The sequence below is a fragment of the Mastigoproctus giganteus genome, chromosome 5 (genome assembly GCF_048544385.1).
Source record: "Mastigoproctus giganteus isolate SK-2022 chromosome 5, ASM4854438v1, whole genome shotgun sequence".
Taxonomy (NCBI): Eukaryota; Metazoa; Arthropoda; class Arachnida; order Uropygi; family Thelyphonidae; genus Mastigoproctus; species Mastigoproctus giganteus.
Genome location: NC_143579.1, coordinates 177,434,511 through 177,455,314, shown reverse-complemented (window position 1 = coordinate 177,455,314; position 20,804 = coordinate 177,434,511). Strand labels below are relative to the sequence as shown.

Here is a 20,804-nt window from a genome sequence, read left to right as displayed (position 1 = left end):
TGAATGTACAATTAAAGACACCACATATGAATCGTAGAAATGTGATTACAAAAACAAGCAAAAGTTATTGCAGTTTTTTTTCTGTGAACAAATCAACTTAATATATTAGCTTTATTCTGTGTAGTCAGATGACACTAAAACTTTATTTGCAATTGGAACAACAGTCATTCTGTCCCCTTTTCAAGTTCTGATACAACAATGGCTACTGTGACAATCAGGCCCAGCGATGGGGGTGTGGAAGTGAGGCACTTTTCACAGACACAGCTAGAGGCACTACTGAATATATATGTGTTAAGATAAGATATGAATGAGCCGTCGTTACAAGGTTTCGGAGGAAACCTTTTTGCCCAAGACAGGATTTTCATTAGATGGTGGTTCCGACAGATTTAGGGACTTTGTACCTGTCACAAAATGTTATAACTGCATGGGCTATGGGCACACCTCTTCTCGCTGCATCTGCAGTAAGCTGGCCTGCGGACATTGTGGTGAGGAGGAGCACATGTTTATGGACTGCAAAGACAATACTTTGCCCCCACAATGTGGAAATTGCAAATTCATAAAGACTTCCATTCACTCACAAATGGTGATTGCCCCATTTATTGCCGAGCAGCTGAAAACATCAGACAATCAACCAACTATGAATAGTCAACGTACCACAACTTATCCCAGCTTATTAATAGCACAAGTAAACACACAAAAGACTTTCTCAGTGGCAAATCAACTATACCAAACTATGGAAGAGCGCAATATCAACATTCTCCTTCTCCAAGAACCCAATCATTCTAGAGGCAGAGTTCTTGGCTACCAAACTCCTTCCATAAGAATTATTTTTCTGATCGGAACTGTTTTGCTGCAATCATCATCGGGAACCCAGATCTCATTGTCACTTGTCTTCAATCCTTTTGCTCTGCTCACCTTGCTGCTGCCACCTTGGAGGGCGATTTAGAAGCAATCACTTTCCTCTCAGCCTATTTCCAGTTCTTGCTTGATATTTGCCCGCATCTGGTTGTTGTTGTTGTTGTTGTTGTTGTGTTAACGACACAAAGGCTACTTGGGCCATATTGTGTCTTTCTAATGGTGAATATTCAATAATAACTATATTTTATGATATAATCCTATCCGGTTTAGGAAAGTAAATAGTTCTTTTTTATTAGGATCATCTCCCAGAATCTGCATTAAATTTATTGATCTCTGCATATTAGTAATTGATTTAAAAGTGTCTAAGCGGATGTTTTGAAATCGGGGACAGTCCACTAACAAATGGCGAATGGTCAGTTGTACTTGACATGATGTACATTGGGGAGCGCTGTCATTAGTTAATAAATAGAGGTGAGTGAGATGAGTATGCCCAATCCTGAGCCTTACTAAAATTGTTTCTTCTCGTCTGCTTTTCTGGAAGCTGGAGGGCCACAGCTTTGGTTCTGGTTTTATTTGGTACAATTTATTTCCTGGATGGCCTTTCCAGATTAATGACCAGCTATTATAACACGCTTTACGGATAATATGTTTATAATCAGTATATGGAATTTGAAAAGTTTGAAGAAGAGTATTATCTGGTTGTTTGGCTGCAAGATCTGCTCTTTCATTTCCTGCAATCCCAGAATGACCTGGAATCCAGCAGAAAGTGACAGTTTGGTTTGACTCTTTACACACAAGTAATTTAGAATGGATTTGTTTTATTACAGGGTGAGAGGAGTTGGTATTACTATTTATGGCAGAGACAGCACTGAGTGAGTCAGTGTATATTAAGGCAGACGAAATTAGAAGTTGAGTAATGTGACCTAGAGCCAAGTTAATAGCATAAAGCTCAGCAGTGAAGATACTGCATCCTATGGGTAATGAGACAGAAGCGGTGAATGATGGAAAGATAGCCGCAGCGCCTACTTGGGTCTCGGTTTTTGATCCGTCTGTATTGATCTTACAGGCCTGTGAATTGGAAGCGGAGTGAGTTTCATGTAATTGTGCAATATTGAAGGGACACAAGGTGTTCTTTCCCCACTGTTGGAAATAATCATCAAAAATTGCACGGATATTTGTCCACGGTGGATCAGGCGGTGCTATGTCCTGATATATATTGCCGATTTCAATATTCCACGTTTGAGTTAGTTCTTTAAGTCTAAGTGCAGCAGGTCTGTTTTCATTTGGTTTACTGTTGTAAAATGACTCCCATTCGGTATTGTACAGACATCTCCAATTCGGGTGAGAGGGAAGACTGCGGATTTTTGCGGCATATATCAAAAGCAATGTTTTCCTCCGAAGATGTAAGGGAGGTTCATGGGCTTCGATGTAAAGACTCTGGACTGGAGAGGTTCTGAAAGCCCCTAGAGAAACTCGAAGGGCACTGTGCTGGATGGTATTTAATCGCTCTAATGTACTCTTCCTTGCAGAGTCATACACTGGAGAACCGTAGTCCAAGCGGGACCTGATGAGAGCTCTATAAATATGGATAAGAGTATGCCGATCAGCGCCCCATGACATAGATGATACACACCGAAGGATATTCAATTTCTTCAAGCAGATGGTACGAAGATAGGCCACATGTGCTTGAAAGTTCAGTTTTCTATCTAGTATCAAGCCAAGAAAGCGGACAGTGTTAACCAGAGGAACCGACACATTTTTTATCTTTAACTCAGGATCAGGATGAAATGACCGGAGTTTGCAGAAATGAGTGGTAGTGGATTTCTGTTCAGCAAGATGGTATCCATTGCGTAAAGTCCACGATTCTATTCTGTTTAGAGTAATTTGTAACTGTCTTTCGATAGAATTCATATTTTGTGATTGGCACGATATCGTGAGGTCATCTGCATACATATATACATCAATAGTTTTTGGAAGATCTTCCAATATATTGTTGACCCTAATTGCAAATAGCGTTGGACTCAGTATGGAACCCTGTGGGACACCCTCTTCTTGAATATGAGATATTGATAGGAAGTTTTGATATCTGACTTGAAAGGTACGTAACTTTAAAAAGTTCTGAATAATTTGAGGTAGATAGCCTCTCAACCCTAACTGATGCATATCCTTGATAACACCATGACGCCATGTGGTGTCGAATGCTTTCTGAATATCCAGGTTGACTATAACTAAATGTTGTCTCCTGATGAAGGCGTTACGTATATTAGATTCAATTTTGACAAGTAAATCTAGGGTGGACCTGTTTTTGCGGAAGCCATATTGGTGGTCAGAAAGCAGATTTTGGGAGTCTAGAATCCAGGTGAGTCTCTTATGCACCATTCTTTCGAAGATCTTGCCCAAACAGCTTGTCAATGATATTGGTCTGTAATTTTGAACTTGAGAAGTATCTTTGCCTGGTTTTGGTATTGCACAAATATATGAATGACGCCATGAGAGAGGATATGTGTTTTCTGAGAAGATCCTGTTATAAAATAGCAACAGTGTGTACAGATCAGCTTCACACAGATGTTTAAGCATTCTGTAGTGAATGCCGTCTGGTCCTGCTGCACTATTTGGAGATTTACTCAAGGATTCTTTGAGTTCAGCTATAATAAAAGGCTGGTTATATGGGAGTGGGAGATTAGTGGAAAAATTTAATTTTTTTTCGTTCTTCATTGGTTTTAATTCTCTGAAAAGTAGTCACATAAGTGGTAGAGGCGGAAGTATTATAGAAGGATTCTGCTAAAGCATTTGCGATGTCAGTAGGAGAGGATAGGTCCTGCCCATTCCACTGTATTATTGGAGACTGTAACGGTATAAATTTTCCATTCAGAGCTTGTATTTTTTTCCAGATAATCCGAGTGTCAGTATGTTTGTTAATAGTTGAGGCGAATTTAATCCAGGAGTCACGTTTTGCTTTTTTCCTAATTTGTCTTGCTTTGGCTCTCAATTTTTTGAAAACTATAAGGTTGGCGGTAGTGGGGAATTTGCGAAATTGGTTCCAAGCACGGTTTTTTTCTACTTTAGCTATGGTGCAATCTTGATTCCACCAATGGTTTTGGTGTACCCGCTTGCTCTGTTTGGATCTTGGAATAGAAATTTCGGCTGCTGATAATATATGGCTGGTAATGTGTTCGGTTACGTCATCAATATGTTGTTGCTGTACATACTGTTTGTTTAGTAGGACACAAGTAGAGTAGTTTTTCCAGTCTGCTTTGTGGAAATTCCAAGATAAATGGGCTTTCGGGCATGATACGACTTGTGTTTGAATTGAGCTGATGATGGGAAAATGGTCACTGTGGAATGGATCATTCAACACAAACCATTCCATACTTGGAAAAAGAGATGCTGAACAGATAGATAAGTCTATGGCAGATGTTGTACCTGTAGGTAATTGAATATGAGTTGGAGAGCCAGTGTTTAATACAGTCAGATTATGATTATCTAGGAATGTTTCAATTAATTGGCCTCTCTTATCCATAGTGGAGGATCCCCACAATGGATGGTGACCATTGAAATCACCGAGTAAACAGACAGGAGGTGGTAGTTGTGTTAAAAGGCTGTCAAGTTCACTCTGGGAACAAGGATAATTAGGTGGTATATAAACAGATGCAAGAGTTAATGATATTCCCATTGCTATTCGAACTGCTACAACTTCTAGGGAGGTTACTAGTTGGAGATGTCTTGATGGCATGGTAGTTTTCACAAGAATACCTACCCCTCCACGAGAAGAGTCAGAATCCCTGTCTCGCCTAAACATAGTATAGTTTTTGAATTTGAGTGAAACTTTTGGTGATAAAAATGTTTCCTGTAAGCATACTCCTAATGGGTTAGTTCGCATGAGTAAATCATTCAGGTCATCTATATTACTGCGTAGTCCTCTGCAGTTCCATTGAAGGAATTTGTTCATTGATTGGGTTTATTTGAGCAAGATTGATCTGACTGTTTTTTCTGAGGTTTCTGTCTATTTTGTTTTGATTTTTCATTTCTGGGAAAGGTTGGGCGTCCTGTGTCCATGGTATCATTGGCATGTAGTTCTAATACTGTGTCTTCGTCCTCTGACTGAACCTCCATTTCCATGTTGCTATGGCGTGGTTTCGTTGTCTTTTTATTTTCAACACTAACAGATTTTGTTCGTTCGGGCAAGGTTGAGATGGCATCAGTTGGGATACTGATTGGTGTGTTGCTAGTTTCATTAACTGTAGATTTTTTATTGTACGTTAGCAAAGTTTTGGCCCAGGTGGCAAATGAAATGTTTGGTTCTATGGAGACATCTGTTTGAGTTGAAATTGACCGGCTATTTTTAGTGACGGATGCGTATGATCGGCTAGGCATGGTTAACAGAATTTGCTTCCTTGCTTCTGGGTATGTGACTTTATGCTCTACCTTATATTTCTGGATTTGTTTGCCTGTTTTCCAAAGGTCACATGCTTTAGAAAAGGCAGGATGGCTTCCTTTACAGTTAGGGCAAGTAGGAGTGGTAGCTGTACAGTCACCTTGGGAATGCTCCTTAGAGCCACAAATAGGACACACAGCATCGCCTCGGCATGCCGTCTGAGAATGGCCATACTTTTGGCACTTAAAGCAGCGAATGGGATTTGGGATGTAGGGCCGAATCTTGCAGTTTAAATAACCTGCTTTAACAGAAGATGGAAGAGTCGGAGTACTAAATGTCAAAATGATGGACCTGGTTGGTAGTAGGTTGCCATCTTTTTTGGTCATTATTCTCCGCGCATGTGTCACTTTTTGTTCCCTGAGTTCTTGCATTATCTCTTCTTCTGACACAGATAGCAAGTCCCATTCGCTGATAACGCCTCTAGAGGTGTTAAGGGTGTTATGGGGCGTAACCGTCACTGGAATACTGTTAAATGATGTTAACTTTAACAGCTTCTCTGAGTGAGTTGTCTTAGAAGTTTCAATTAGAAGGTCTCCAGATTGGAGACGCTTAACCATTTTAGGAGATCCACAAACCGATTCCAAACATTTCTGTATAAGAAAAGGCGATAATTTGCCAACAGGTTGCGTGGATAACGAGTGCATTATAAGAAATGCCGGCACGTCCTTATTTTGATTTTCCGTCCTTAGTCGCTTTGGACGATTGGAGTCATGGTCAATGTCAGGAATTTCTGACCTTGAGCTCGAGGGCTCTAACAGTGGATAGTTACTTATATCCATGTCGGCTCCTTTTGGCCCTGGGGGTTTGTCTTTACTACCCAGGTTACCGGCCCCGCCACGGGGAGGCAGGAGCAGTGCCACGAGGTGACCAAGCGGCTATTAGTTGTGTTAGTAATAGAGGAAAAAGAAACAGAAAGGTGTCTTTCCTTTCTGGGCCTTTGCCTACTACTTGTAGAACGAAAGAGCTACTGAAATATAAAATGAAATGAAGAAAACGGTATTCAGAAATAAACAGAATATGTACTGCAAAAGCTCTTTGGATAATTCGCTTGGAAAAACGCACTGAGATCGCTTGGCCACGGAACGCTTGGCACCCGGGGCCCCCGCATCTGGTTGAGTTGGACTGAACATTAGCATTTCTTGGGAACAGTAATATCATACTGGCTGCTGATACCAATGCCAAGTCCCCACTCTGGTTCAACTCCACCACTGATGCCAGAGGTACATTTGTTGAGAATTTTCTGGCCTCCCATGATCTTGCAATTCTCAATACTGGGGGTAATTGTGCAGAAAGACCTGAGGGTAATTGTGCAGTCAGATATAAAGTTCTCTGAGCAGTGCAAACAGGCAGCCAGAGCAGGTCATGGAGTCTTGTCAATGATATATAGGATTTTTCTAGCAGAGACAAGAAGGTGATTATCCTCTTGTAAAAGGCAATGGTCAGGCCACACTTTGAGTACTGTGTACAGGTCTGGAGGCCTCATTTTAGGAAGGATGTAGAGTTTACAGAACGAGTACAAAGAAGGGCAACAAGGTTGGTGAGAGGAATAAAGGGATGGTCTTACCAAGAAAGGCTTTAAGTTATGCTAAATTCAGCATCTGGAGACTAAGCACCTGCAAGGTGATCTGATTGAGGTTGCTAAAATGGATAAAGGGATGGTTGAGTGGGAGAAAACAGAGAGTGGTAATCAATGGACACAGCTCTTTGTGGACTAATGTTATCAGTGGAGTCCCCAGGGTGTGGAGTTGGCAATTTGTTGTTTTCTGTATTTATTAATGATATTGATGAAGGTATATCAGACTTAATGTCCAAGTTTGCAGACAACATGAACGTTGGAAGAGAAGTTAATGACAGTAAGGATGGTATGCTACTGAAAAAGGATCTAGAAAAGTTGAGCAGATGGACTGAGAGGTGGCAACTGGAGTTTTAAAATGACAAATTCAAAATACTGCATATGGCTAGCAGTAATCCCAGAGTAACATACCAACTTTGTGGTACTACATTCAGGGTAGTGGAGAAAGAAAAAGACCTGGGGATAATTGCGAAGTCAGATATGAAGGTTCTGAGTAGTGCATCTGCACTGCTCGAAAAAGTCTGCAAGAGTAGCTCACAGTGTCATGTCAATGATGTACAGGAATTCTGTTAGCTGTGATTACACCCATGTATACGGCAATGGTCAGGCTACACCATGAGTACCTCATACATGTCTCGAGGTCTCATTTTAAGAAAGATGTAGAGCTACTGGAACTAGTACAAAGAAGGGCAATGAGATTAGTAAGTGGAACAAAGGGTTACTCTTACCAAGAAAGGCTTTAAGTTATGCTGATTGCATCATCTGGAGACTAACCACCAGCGAAGTGATCTGATTGAGGTGTATAAGGTCTTGAATGTTTTGGGCAAGATCAATGCCATTGGGACATAAATTCAAACTGAGGAAAGACAGTTGTAGAATAGATGTCTGGAAATCTGCCTTTAGCCAGTGGGTGATTGATTGCTGGAACAAACTTGCATCTGTTATTGTAGAAGTTGACAGTTTAAATAATTTCGAAGCCGAACTAGACAAACTTTTGGAGCAAATGGGTGGGTGAAATGGGAAGGTTTTTTTTTTTTTTTGGATGATGCTATATAAGGTTTCTTTCTTGCATCATATGCCTCTGCAAATGCTAAATGATGGTGGGGAGTATACATTGGTTCATTATTTTACATTTGAGACAAATTGGGGTATTGCTTTTCAGTATGCGACTATTTCTTGAATGCTATCCATTTATCATTACTACACTAATGATTTGTGCAAGGTTAGTATATGAATTTACCTTTTCCTATTTCTGCTCCTTCAATGATTATATCCCTTCCTGTGGCATACTTGTTCATCATTACTTTTGTTTTAACCATATTCATCTTTAATCCGAAATCCTTGCTAACTCTGCATAACTGGATAAGATTCTCCTCCAATTCTTCGGCATCATGGCTTATGATCTCAATGTCATCTGCAAATTGTAAATGGTTGGGGTTCTCTCCTTTACTTTTACACTGCTGTCTTTCTGCGACCAGTGAAATCTGAAAGTTTCTTCAACAGGAGCAGTAAACAACTTTGGAGATATTGTGTCACCTTGTCGACTCCTTTCTCCATTTTAAATTTGCTACTGTCATTGTCTAGTCTAACAAAGGAGGTAGCATCCTCATATTTTCTTTAAAATTATAATGTATGGGATGTCTATGCTTTGTCTTTGAAAAATTGCTTTATGCTGTATAGAGTGAAATGCCTTTTCATAATCCACAAATACCAGGCATAATGCAGTTTTATATTCATTTGCTTTCTCCATTATATGTGATATTATGAGAAGGCGATCTATAGTTGAGAATCCACTCCGAAAGTCAGCTTGCTCTTTTGGTTGATTCTTATCAAGTATTCATTCTAATCTGTTAGTAATGGCCCTTGTGAACAACTTTTAGATGTGGGACAACAAGCTAATTGGTCTATAATTTCGCATTTCTGATTGCATTATTCCACTCCTTAAGTATCATACATTTCCTAATGTATTTTGTGAAGAGTCCTGCCAGTTTTTTCTGTCAATGTCTCTTCCTTTTAATTTTAACAATCCTACAGTAAATTCATCTTGACCTGGAGCTTTTTCATTCTTCATTTTCTTCAATGTTCTACCTTATCAAGGAGGATATGTGGTATGTGTTGCTTATCGGGTATGTGGTATGTGTTGCTAATTTGCGATCCTCCTTACCCACTGCTCGCATCATTCCCTTGTTCCTTGTATAATACTTTATAATAGTCTTCTGCTATTTGAATTATATCTTCTCTGCTATTTATAGGTACACCATCATTATAAATTAACAGGTGACACAGAAGCCTATGATAGATATAAGCTGGTTTGTAATCAAGTCACAATGGAGGTTAGGCAAGCAAGGGCAAATTACGAGAAATCTTTCACAAAGGATGCAAAGAAAAACAGCAAAGAGTTCTTTATTTATGTAAACTCTAGAAGGAAGGGGATGAATCAGATTGGTCCACTTGATATCGATGGTTCAACTGTTGATGATCCTGCTCAGGTAGCTAACAAACTAAATTAATATTTTGCATCTACATTAACACATGAGGAGTTATTCAGGGAGGGGAATGCCAGAGGTGTATTAAACTCTGGCAGTATAAGCTAGATAATCTTGTAATAACTGAGAGTAAAGTGGAGGACAAATTGTTGAAGATAAAAATATCGGATAAGATTCTCAGATGCATGTCCAAAAATTGCTTCTACCAAGTTTTTTGAAGAATGGCAGAAACAGAGTAAGTGCATTTCATCAAATGGGGACTATTTTGAAAAGGATCATCAAAATATGGATTATTAATAAAGATATGTTGTTAAAAAAAAAAAAAAGAAGAAGAAGAGAGAGAAAAAAAAAAAAAAAAAAAGATCATTCTTTACTGAACAGCCCTCGTATTCTGGAGTATGTTTCCAAGTTCCTTGAAAATTTATCAATTAGCATTTTTAATATCTGAATAAGAAAAACATAAGAAAGGCACCTGGGGTGAATGGAATCTATCCAGTTATATTAAACGAGGCAGAAAAGGAAGTAAGCAAACCATTAGCCATAATTATGACAGCTTCCTTGGACTAAGTGGAGGTACCCATGGACTGGAAATGTGCAAATGTGACCCCAATACACAAAGGGAGACACAGGTAATTACAGACCTGATAGTTTAACTTATGTTCCAGGGAAATTAATGGAGGCACTGGTTAAAGAAGCATTGCAGGATTTCTAGACAAGACTTCAATTATAGCTCGGACACAGCATGGGTCTGTTAAGGGGAAGTCTTGTCTGACTAATTTGATTGGATACTATGATGTAGTCACAAAGGAACTGGATGCAAAGAATAATTGTGATATCATACATTTGGATCGTAGAAAGGCTTTTGATACTGTTGCACATGGAAGCCTGCTGCACAAATTGGAGCAATGCAGCATTGGAGGCAAATTGTTGCTATGGATAAAGGGATGGTTGAGTGGGAGAAGACAGAGAATGGCAATTAACGGACACTGCTCTTCGTGGAATAATGTTATTAGTGGAGTCCCCCAGGGTTCAGTGTTGAGTCAATTGTTGTTTTCTGTATGCATTAATGATATTGATGATGGTATATCAAGCTTAATGTCCAAGTTTGGAGACGATACGAAGGTTGGCAGGGTTGTTAATGACACCAATGACAGCACGCTGCTGCAACAAGATCTAGAAAAGTTGAATAGATGGGCTGAGAGGTGGCGACTGATATTTAACATTGACAAATGTTAAGTACTGCATATGGGAAGCAGTAAGCCCAGAGTAACTTATCAACTGTGTGGTACTACATTGGCAGAAGTACAGAGTGAAAAGGACCCGGGGATAATTGTTCAGGCAGATATGAAGCTTTCTGATCAGTGCAGACTGTCTGCAAGAGTAGCTCGTGGGGTCTTGTCAATGATATACAGGAATTTTTCTAGTATGGATAAGAAGGTGAGTATCCCCTTGTATAAGGCAATGGTCAGGCCACACTTGAGTACTGTGTACAGGTCTGGAGGCCTCATTTTAAGAAGGATGTAGAGCTGTTGGAACAAGTACAGAAAAAAAATTGTGTGCTGTCCTGTTCAGGGTACTGAACAGGACATTACATTATCATTACAGTATCACTCACCTTCTTTATCTTTACACTTATCCCACTGCATCGAGTGGGTTAAGTGTGTGAAAATGGGGGGCAAAAAGATTGAGAATGTCCTATAAGAGTTAATTGTTGTATCTTGAATATGTATAAAAAAATAAAAAAATTAGCTATTCTTGCAGGTTAATTTTTACTCTTGATTTTTTAAGGAGTCCTTATGTGCTGTAATGTAATAACTTTTATTACATTACGATTAAAAATAATAAAATATTACATATTTTATTATTTTTAATTTAATTAGGCAACCATGGAAGGTGCACTTTCCTTTCTTAAAAATTTTTATAGCCCATAACTTAATTTTAAACCCATAACCCCTGTAAAGTATTAGAATCCTATAACCACTATGTATGTGGTAAAACTCTCCACCAGCTAAGCGGATTACTATGAGGTGAGTGCTGAAAATTAAGCTAAGCTATACATACGATCTGGTTAATTTTTATTAACTTGAGTGAATGTTAGGTCACCTGTCTAAACCATGCGGTGACTGAACGACTGTTTATGATTAGTATTAAAAAATATATATATATTTAGGCGTCACATGTGTCCTATCTGTCTGTATGACGATGAAAGTAAGATGGTAAACGTGTGAGAGAACATTGTGTTACATGCTGTTTTTCTACATGCATCTAAATATATATATATAAAAAAAGCATAATTGTGTAAATGTAAGTATAACAAGTGTGCAATTGGGCTGAGTTCAAGTAGAGTGTGTGCTGGTCCTGCAAACTAGACTGCAGTGGTACAACCTACCAGAATCCATCTCTCACTCTGCTGATGTCATGTCCCCTCCCCTGAGGCAAGGCATGGGATTTGCTGACACCGGCATCAGGTGGCCTGGCCAGTGTGGGATTAACAGCAGAGAAGCACTACATGTTAACAGTGCAATATCCTCCTCCCACATATGCTGCACTGTCCCTATGACTTTAATCCCCTACAATTCCAGTCTTGGAGGATGGGACCATCTTCCATAGGGATGCCCCCTCTATCTCTTGAACTACCTATCATTCACCTTCTTTACCTTTATCAGTTCTGCTCCTCCTCATCTATCTCCTCTGCTCCTTTTTTCACTTTCCAGTGTGTGTCTGTGTGTAGTTATTTTTTTTTTTTTTTTTAATTCTGGGGCCCTTCCTAGCAATCTCAGGTATCCTCCAGGCCTCTCCCAGAGACCTGTCTATTCCCTACTATAAGCAGCCTGCTTCCCCAGAAGAACAGGCAACATGGGGTCCTACTGGGGGCACTGCAGCTAAATAGCCAGAGGAACAACAGAATAACACAACCAGCACTACACAGACCAAAACTATCTCTGGCCTTTACAGAGTTTGTACTGCGACACAGAGTATACAAATGTGGAGTTGGTGAGCCCCCCCCCAGTGCCATTTGAAAATTAACACTATACACTACACTATTTCCTTTCCATTTGAATGTGGGGAGTACATACTACACTATGTACTCCCCACATTCAAATCCTATATACCTTATATTTGTGTGACATCATGTCTCTGATATCCCAATAATGTCCGCATTGAATGTATTGACAAGTACTTCAAATTCATCAAATTTATTTACTATGCTCCTAGAAATGGTGTACACATCCTTATTCTATGTTCTTTCCCATGCAGTTACTTGTTCCATGATGACTCTCAACAGTCGTTAAAATCCCCGGAACTTTGCTTTACAGGCTGCTGCTCATTCCAATAGAAGCAATGCAAGAAATTCCAATAGAAACAATACAATTAACCTTTGCCCGTGGCTACTGTTAATCTATTAGTCTGTGTATCCCCCCCCAAGGTAGCAGTTTACCGACACAACTAATGCTGCCTCGATAGCATCAGCAAAGGCGCCTCCGTAGCCAGGTGGGAAGGAGCAGCAGTGCGTAGCACATGCTTCTTGATTAGACCGGGGTTCGAACCCGTCACCACCAAATACGGAGGATGTGGAAAGGTCAGGAAATGACCACCGCAGATACCGGAGCAATATGGCCTTAGTTGTTAATGCTCCTAAAAACCAAATAACAACAACAACAGCATCAGCAATATTTTTGCACCCTTTCTATTTGAGTGTGTCCTATCCCTGTGGAAGCAGTCTCTCCTGTTAACAAGCACAGACCACACTGAGAAAAATTCTACCCCACGAGCCTTGCACAAACTCTCTAGGCCTTAAATGACTGACAAGGTTTTCACCATAACGGCTCCCTATTGTGTCTATTGTTAGACAATAGGTAGAATTGCAAACACTTTCAAATTTAACCTTAACTCGCAAATATTTTACAATTTTGACCAGTACTTGATAAGTCCGCATATCTCCTATTCTTAATGTCATTAGTGCAAATATATGTACAACAATATCACCTTTTGTCCCTGTCAGAGATACCCTGGTCCTATTTCACCTATTCTTTTTGCAGAATATACTGGGTGATAATAAAATAAGTTTCTCTATTCAGGAGACCCTAGTATCAAAATGGTTAGAAATAGCACTGTGAAAATCGGTGGGGATGTCATTTAGGGTATGGGGAAGCGATTTATAGAAGAAAAAACATTAGTTGAAATTTTCCACCACCAGTAGAGAAATTGGCACTGTAAACATGAGGCTGGAATACTTAATTTAAGGATTAGATTTTAATATCAGAACTTAGAAATCTACAGATATTGTTCTATGTGCTTTCCTGCACTTCAGATGATATTCTGAAAACGGAGAACTGTGTGCGACAGTTTTGCATAGCATCATTGGGGATGTTGGCTACATGCTATTTAATGCTTTCTTTCAAATCAACAAGCGTCTGTATGCTGCCATGGTAAATTCTGTCTTTCAGGTATCCCCACAGCCAGAAATCACAGGGATTGAGATCTGCTGATTGGGCTGGCCAGAACTGCGGAAAGTCTCTAGAAACGATGTGATCATTTCCGAATGTTGAATGGAGCAGTTCCTTCACTTGTTGACCAACACGGGGAGGGGCACTCTCTTGCATGAACACTATGGTCTCCAAGCATTGTCTGTCTTGCAGAGCGGGAATAATGTGATCTCTTAGAAGAGCGCAGTACCGTGCACTAGTTACCGTACACCTTACAGGGCCATGAGATGCAGACTCTTCAAAGAAAAATGGTCCGATTATAAACTCTGCTGTGAATCCACACCATACTGTAACGTGTGGACTTTGTAGTGGGCTTTCATGCACAGCAGATGGACGAGAATATTTGGCAGTTTTGTGCATTGACAGCCCCATGAAGAGTGAAATGTGCTTCATCAGACCTTAAGATCATTCGAGCCCATGTATTATCAAGTTCTTCCATACAAGCCAGAAATTGTAGAGCAAAATCTATTCATTGTTGCTGATCATAAGACTTGAGTTCTTGCACTATGTGAATCTTGTAAGGGAACCAGTGTAAAATTATTCAAAGCACTTTACGTACAGTAGACCAAGGAAGGTTCAAGTCTCTTTACACACCCCTGGCAGGCACTACTGATTGGTAGGGTTTTGCATTGCTAGAGGCCATTGTAACTGCCATTCCTTCCACTACCTCCATTCCGATACGTGGTTGTCCCCAGCCTGGAATTATACCTAACTCCCTGGTCGCTTTAAATTTCTTCATTAGTTTTCGAAGCCTCACTGACATCAAAGGTCCTCTACACAAACCGTTAAGTTTACAACATTCACGTAGTGCTGCATTAGTATTACTATTATTCTGGTAGAACAGTTTTACTAAAAGAGCATGTTCCTTTTTTGTAAGAGCCATAATGGTTATTGATGATGGCATTGGCCTTTTTGCTTTTATCTAACAGGATGTCATTTGCGTAAGCAGAATGTCTTGAAGTAAATGACAACTTTTACATATGTACAGTGCCATTTTCCCCCCTGGTTTAGGAAATTATAACTAATTTTTTTTCTTCTACAAATCGCTTCCCCATACCCCAAATTACATACCTACCGATTTTCACAGCGCTAACTGTTTTGACACTAGGATCTCCCGAATAGGGAAACTTATTTTATAACCACCCGGTATTTCCTCTTTCCCTGAAAATAGAGACATTGACAACAACTAGCTCCTGTAGGACCAGTGCATTCTGCCTTGGGGATTGCTGCTGTGTTGCCCGCCTGATGTTCAATTGCAAGCTCTGGCACTGATGTAGGCAGCTGACAGCTAAACATGATTGGCCTCCAATTTAAATCCGTCAAGGGCATCTACCATTTTTCAAACTCTCACAAATGCCCTGGTGCCTTTGTGAGAGTCTGAAATGATGATATTAGGCACCAGCTCACAAATGCTGAGCTGGTGCCTAATATCATCATATTCTTTACATCGAGCACTCACAAAGATATCCCCTTTGGAAATATCACGTATTATTTGAGTACAATATGAATTTCAAATAAAACTTCAGCACGTGAAAGTTCTAAGTCGGTCCAATAAACAGACTAGCTGAAAAACTTGACAGAACCGGATTCATGATTTATAATAAGAAAGGTACTCTCAGTAAAAATAAGAGAGTTAGAATTAAAAACACATTGTATACATTCAAAAGGAACTGCTGCAGAGTCATGGAAAATCTGGGAAACATCTTTTTCAACGATATGAATTAAGAGAATTATTGGCTAAAAGAACAAATGAAAAACTGTTTTCATAGAAAATTCGAAAACAAAATATATCTGCTTATAGCTGATAGTGTCATACTTCTGTTGAGAGCTGGCTTCTGTGGTATGTAAGTGCCACCACACTGGGCTCTTTGGGTCTAGGAATCACATGGTTTATGGACAAACCTCATTTTTACTGGAATGATTAATTTCTATAATAATAAATAAATAAAAAAAATTCTATTTTTACAGAAGTTTGCTCCTTCAAAAATAATTTAATCCCATCAGAAATTAGTTTTAGATCAACTCTCCAAAGGTGAACTTACACAACCAATCCACAAATAGTCCAAGAAATTTTAACAAGCCCAAGCAGCATGAATTAAGAAACTGTGGCTGAAGAGTAACTGAATGTTTCAGTGATAACTGCAAAAAAGCTCCTGGTTTTTGCACACATTAAAAATGTTTCCAGGTTATTTTCATTTTTTCCAAGACTGCTAAATTCAGAGACTCTAAACACAGCAACATAAGTTCATAAGTTGTGTTCTAGTATATGTATTCAATTAAAACTGTAGTATTTTTACATCCCCCCCATGCACACACGAGTGTGTATATGGTGTATAACCTATAATGTATTTTAAATAGAGTAATAAAATATAAGGAGCAACTTATGTGCTCTTAATTTGTGGGTGTCAATGCTTCACAAATATCTGATCTCAGAGCATTAAGGAAACCTCAATTTCAAAAAATTGGCTGTGCCAGAATTTTTAAAAAAATTATTGATATTTTTCTCCCCTGTTCAATAATATACTATCCAGTTTGTGACAATTCACAAACTGGATATTTATCATTTATCATTCACAATATTATTATTATATTTTTAAAAATCACATCTATTCTGCTTTGTTTCAATATGATCAAATTGTTGAAAGCTTATAATGTGGTTACTCCAGACATATTTCCATCAGGTTTTGTCACAAGATAAGTATGCCTCCAAGAAAGATGCTATAACATTATGATCTGTGTTTGTTTTCCTTTTACGTGTAATGCGAGTAGATGTGAATTTTTTTTCTTGGCACCAGTGTTTCAGTCCATAACACAGCTGCCAATACAAGCTGGAAAGTTAACAGCAAAGAAAGAGAATATAATATGTTTTCAAAAAAGCAGTGACTATTTTCCCTGCAAAGTGATAGTGTGATTCATGATTTCTTTTTGGCACTACTTTTTATAAGTTTCTAATGCAGAAACTTATAAAAAGTTTCTGCATTAGAAACGTCTAAGTTTTTATTAGCAGAGACATATGATGCAAGAAAGCAAGCTTATACAGCATCAGTCAAAAAAAAAAAAAAAAAAACACCCCATTTCACATATCCATTTGCTCTAAACGTTTGTCCAGTTCCTCATTGAATTTATTTAAGCTATCAATTTCCACAACGCCAGATGGAAGTTTGTTCCAGCAATCAACTACCTGCTGGCTAAAGGCAAATTTCAACGTACAGTCAGTCCTCGTATAACACGTGTTTACACTACATGAATTCGATCATACACGATTTATAAATAGGGGAACGTTATCTTATATAACACGAACCGAATTCGCTTATGCACGATTCGCCTTTGTGTTTACAAGAAATGGCAGTCGAACGCAGAATCACCCCAACCGAACGCAACAAGATAGGAATGATGAGAAGATTCTGAAAATGTAATTATGTGTTTTATATCAGTGAAGGGGAAACACATTTCACCATAATAACGTAAAAACCAACACAATTCCAGCTATCGGTATAATCGCAAATGCAATTAGATCGAGTTTACTACAGTTTATAACAGATTCCACTAGCAGAAACGCAACTGGAAATTGTTTTTGTTTTATGGTAGTAACCCCTAGAAATGTGCTTTAGTAAAATGTGAGGTGTTAATAGTGTATCTCTGCCTTTACGGTGTTGTTTATTCAGTTGCTACAGGTGCGCAGCTTTGTTTATGTGTATCAAGCGTGCCTCCTCGTTTTGTAATTGTGCTTTATTCCCTAAAAATGAGTAAAATACTTAAAAGGTGTGAAAAGAAAGCGTCCTGGTGAAGACACTGCAGATTCAGAGAGAAAAAGAAAAGCAATATCGATAAACAGAGGCGGGGAGTGGGTCAAAAATTCTTACCAGGGAAAATTTGTAGTGGCCTCATACTAGCGTTTATGGCCAAAATCACGCCGGCCTCCGGCCCACCGGGGTTTCCCCGGTAAGGCTTATGGCCAGTCTGCCTCTGTCGATAGAGAAAAAATATGAAATTGTGAAACGCTTAGAGCGAAATGAAAGACCATGTGATATTGTACGTGCTACAGACCTAAATGAGGCAACACCGATAATTATAAAGAATTCAGAGAAAATAAAAACAACTTTCACAGCAGGAACAACTCAATGTGTAATTAAAATCCATTAGATTAAGACACAAAGAATTGGAAGAGATGGAACGGGTGTCATCTGTTTGGATAGAAAATTAAACAAAAAACAAGTTTGCTTTCGATAGAAGTAAAAGCAGTAGCATTATTACGTAATAAAATACTTACATATTTTATTACGATTATTTATTGTGTTTGGTAATGTTTTGGTTACAAATGTGTGTTCAATCTTAGGTGTAAAGTTTCACTTTTCTAGGGCTATTATTTCTAGGTAAGGGTACAAACGTTTTGATACCCCCTCACAAGATGGTCACAAAGAATTTTTGATAACAGTTTTTGGTAATCTATAACATGGGTATCAAAAATAATCAGTGAAGTTCTGTTACAAGATCAAATATACATCTAAGATGGCATTACAAGAGTACGGGAAAAAAAAGGCCATAAAGAGCACGAACACTCCCACCCTTTATAGGGCCAAATAAGATGGATGCAGGGTTTTCATCTGCTTCATTTGTTGATTTGGATAAGGTAATTTTCCTAGTGTAATGTAAATCTATCTTTGCATTTGTAAATGCACACAACTATGGCAAATATGAAACTAACAAACGATGCAGTATGAACTAGAAAGTGCAACATAGAAAGGCCTCATACTGCAGTATACCAAAAAGTTCAGTGCTGCAATCTAAGAGAAAAGCATTATGTGAAATTATTTTGCAAGAGATATTTAAATTTACTTAGTTTGCCAGAACACAAAATGACAGCTTATGAAAAGTTCATCTTAGTAACATGTTTCATATTTAATCTAGCATTTTTCTTACTTGCATGGCAACTAACATGGGTTTCTTGAATTTTAAACAGAAAAGTTTAAAATAACACCTTTTTCTTTGAAGGTAGGCTAACTTTCAACTGAGTGATTCGTTTAGAAATCACGTACCCAACTCAGAGTTAATTAAAAACAAATGGCAATTACCATTCCAATAATATGTCACCTGAAAATCCACAATATATAAGAAACTTACCTACAAGTACTTCTAATGCACCTGGCAGTTCATCACTTCCAACATTAACATGGTCCCTAGTTGGCAGTGGATAAAACTGGCTCCATTCGTTTAATATCCTCTGGGTGACAGGATCACTCTCCTTATACCCTTGACCATTTACAACACCAGCCAAACCGTATGGCCCCAGAATAACTGTAAAATGTGAAAAATGTTTCCATATAAAACAGAGGAAGTAGGTGGGAGAAGGGGAGGGGAAAGAGAATAAAAATTTATCAAAGTTATCATTGAAACTTCATCAAAGAGTAATAACTATAAGCAGTAAACTTATGGAATTATGCCTATATTTTCAAAATAAAATATAAATTTCATCCTTTTATATTAGCATTAGTATATTAATATATAAGATGAAAAACCTCCTATGGAACCAGAGCATACTGCCATGGAATATCCAATCCTGTGGACAGACTTGGGGAAGCATTATCCGGCAACAGTTATAGGTTTGAGCATATGTTACCCCCCCCCCAAAGTTTTTATAGAAAAAGTTCTACATACAGGTGACAATGGTATATGGAAAAAGGTCATAGCTTGTGGGTGAACTGTTAGCAACAATTCTCCCATCAGTCAGTGATAACATCAAGTGACATGTTATGCTCACCTTTTCTAGTTGAAACCATAATCACCTTCAAATAAAGATAAAAGTAAAAAATGTATCAAAATAAAGCACTAATGAGTTATCCTTTAGAACAACTGGCACTTAAACTAAATTTATAAAAATTATAATTTTATAATAATATAATTATTATTTATTTATTTATAATATTATTTATTAATAATTTTATTTAAATATAAATCATTTAATTTTTTAAATATTAATTATTTATTAATATTTATTAATGACTAATTATATATAATATTAATATATATTAATTATTTATTAATATTTATAACAATACTAATAAAACTAAAATTTAGTTCCATTAAGTTCTGTCAAACTAATTCTATCAAGTAAGCAGATCTGATCAATAGCCTACTTTTGAAACCAAAGCTAATGACTGAATGACTGAACCTAGTATTGGGTATGTTCAGTCATTCCTTCCAGGAATGACTGAACATACCCAATACTAGTTATAAAACAAAGATACTGTTTTAATATATATGACATGCTAAAATTTATAATATAAATTGCCAAATAATTAAAATTTGCAGAAAAAAAATTTATGAATACAAGTGCACTAAAAAACCAGTTTTTGAAAAGCCCAGAGGACATGTTCACATCTACAAGAAGCCAAGACAAGAATGGCTGAAACAAATATGTTTGTTCTATTTATACAGTTTTGTTATAATAAGTGATTATAAAATAACTTGAGAGTTTTAGATTATAGATGTTGTCAAAAGATGATCTAAGAGACCTAAGAATTTGAATTAATAGTCTGTTGAGCATGTGATAACAATTACAATAACCAAATTTACATACTCGTGAAGTTTGATTTTTTGCCAAGTGTGGTGGCTCTTTACAAAAAAAAAAAAAAAGAAATAGCATGACAGTTCAAGCAGTTAATAACAATTTAACCCCGGGGGCTCACATCTGAGCATACTGCCATGTATGCTCAGATGAGTATGGGCTATGAGTATGGGCTTGGCAAACCCAGGGTTTGCCAAGGGTTTGATGAGTATGGGCTATGAGTATGGGCTGGATATCATCATTCTTCTCTTTCTTGGTGATTCCTTTCTACTTCTCTCTCTCTCTCTGTCTCTCTCTCAGGGTAACTCGGGAATTTTTTTTTTTTTTTTGGCTGGTGCAGCATAAGCCTCAGGCTTCCTTGTACCATGTGGCTAATAATAATAATAATAATAATAATAAT

General features: G+C 38.0%; 1 protein-coding gene across 1 annotated transcript in view; it reads right to left on the bottom strand.

Annotated features, from left to right (window-relative positions):
- The window catches only part of LOC150085870 (mediator of RNA polymerase II transcription subunit 13-like), a 554,522-nt gene that overhangs the window by 417,295 nt on the left and 116,423 nt on the right, over positions 1-20,804 (bottom strand). Inside the window, exon 6 of the mRNA XM_090374721.1 lies at positions 18,961-19,134. Coding sequence (XP_090230847.1) covers positions 18,961-19,134 — 174 coding nt within the window. The remainder of the gene's footprint in view (positions 1-18,960; positions 19,135-20,804) is intronic.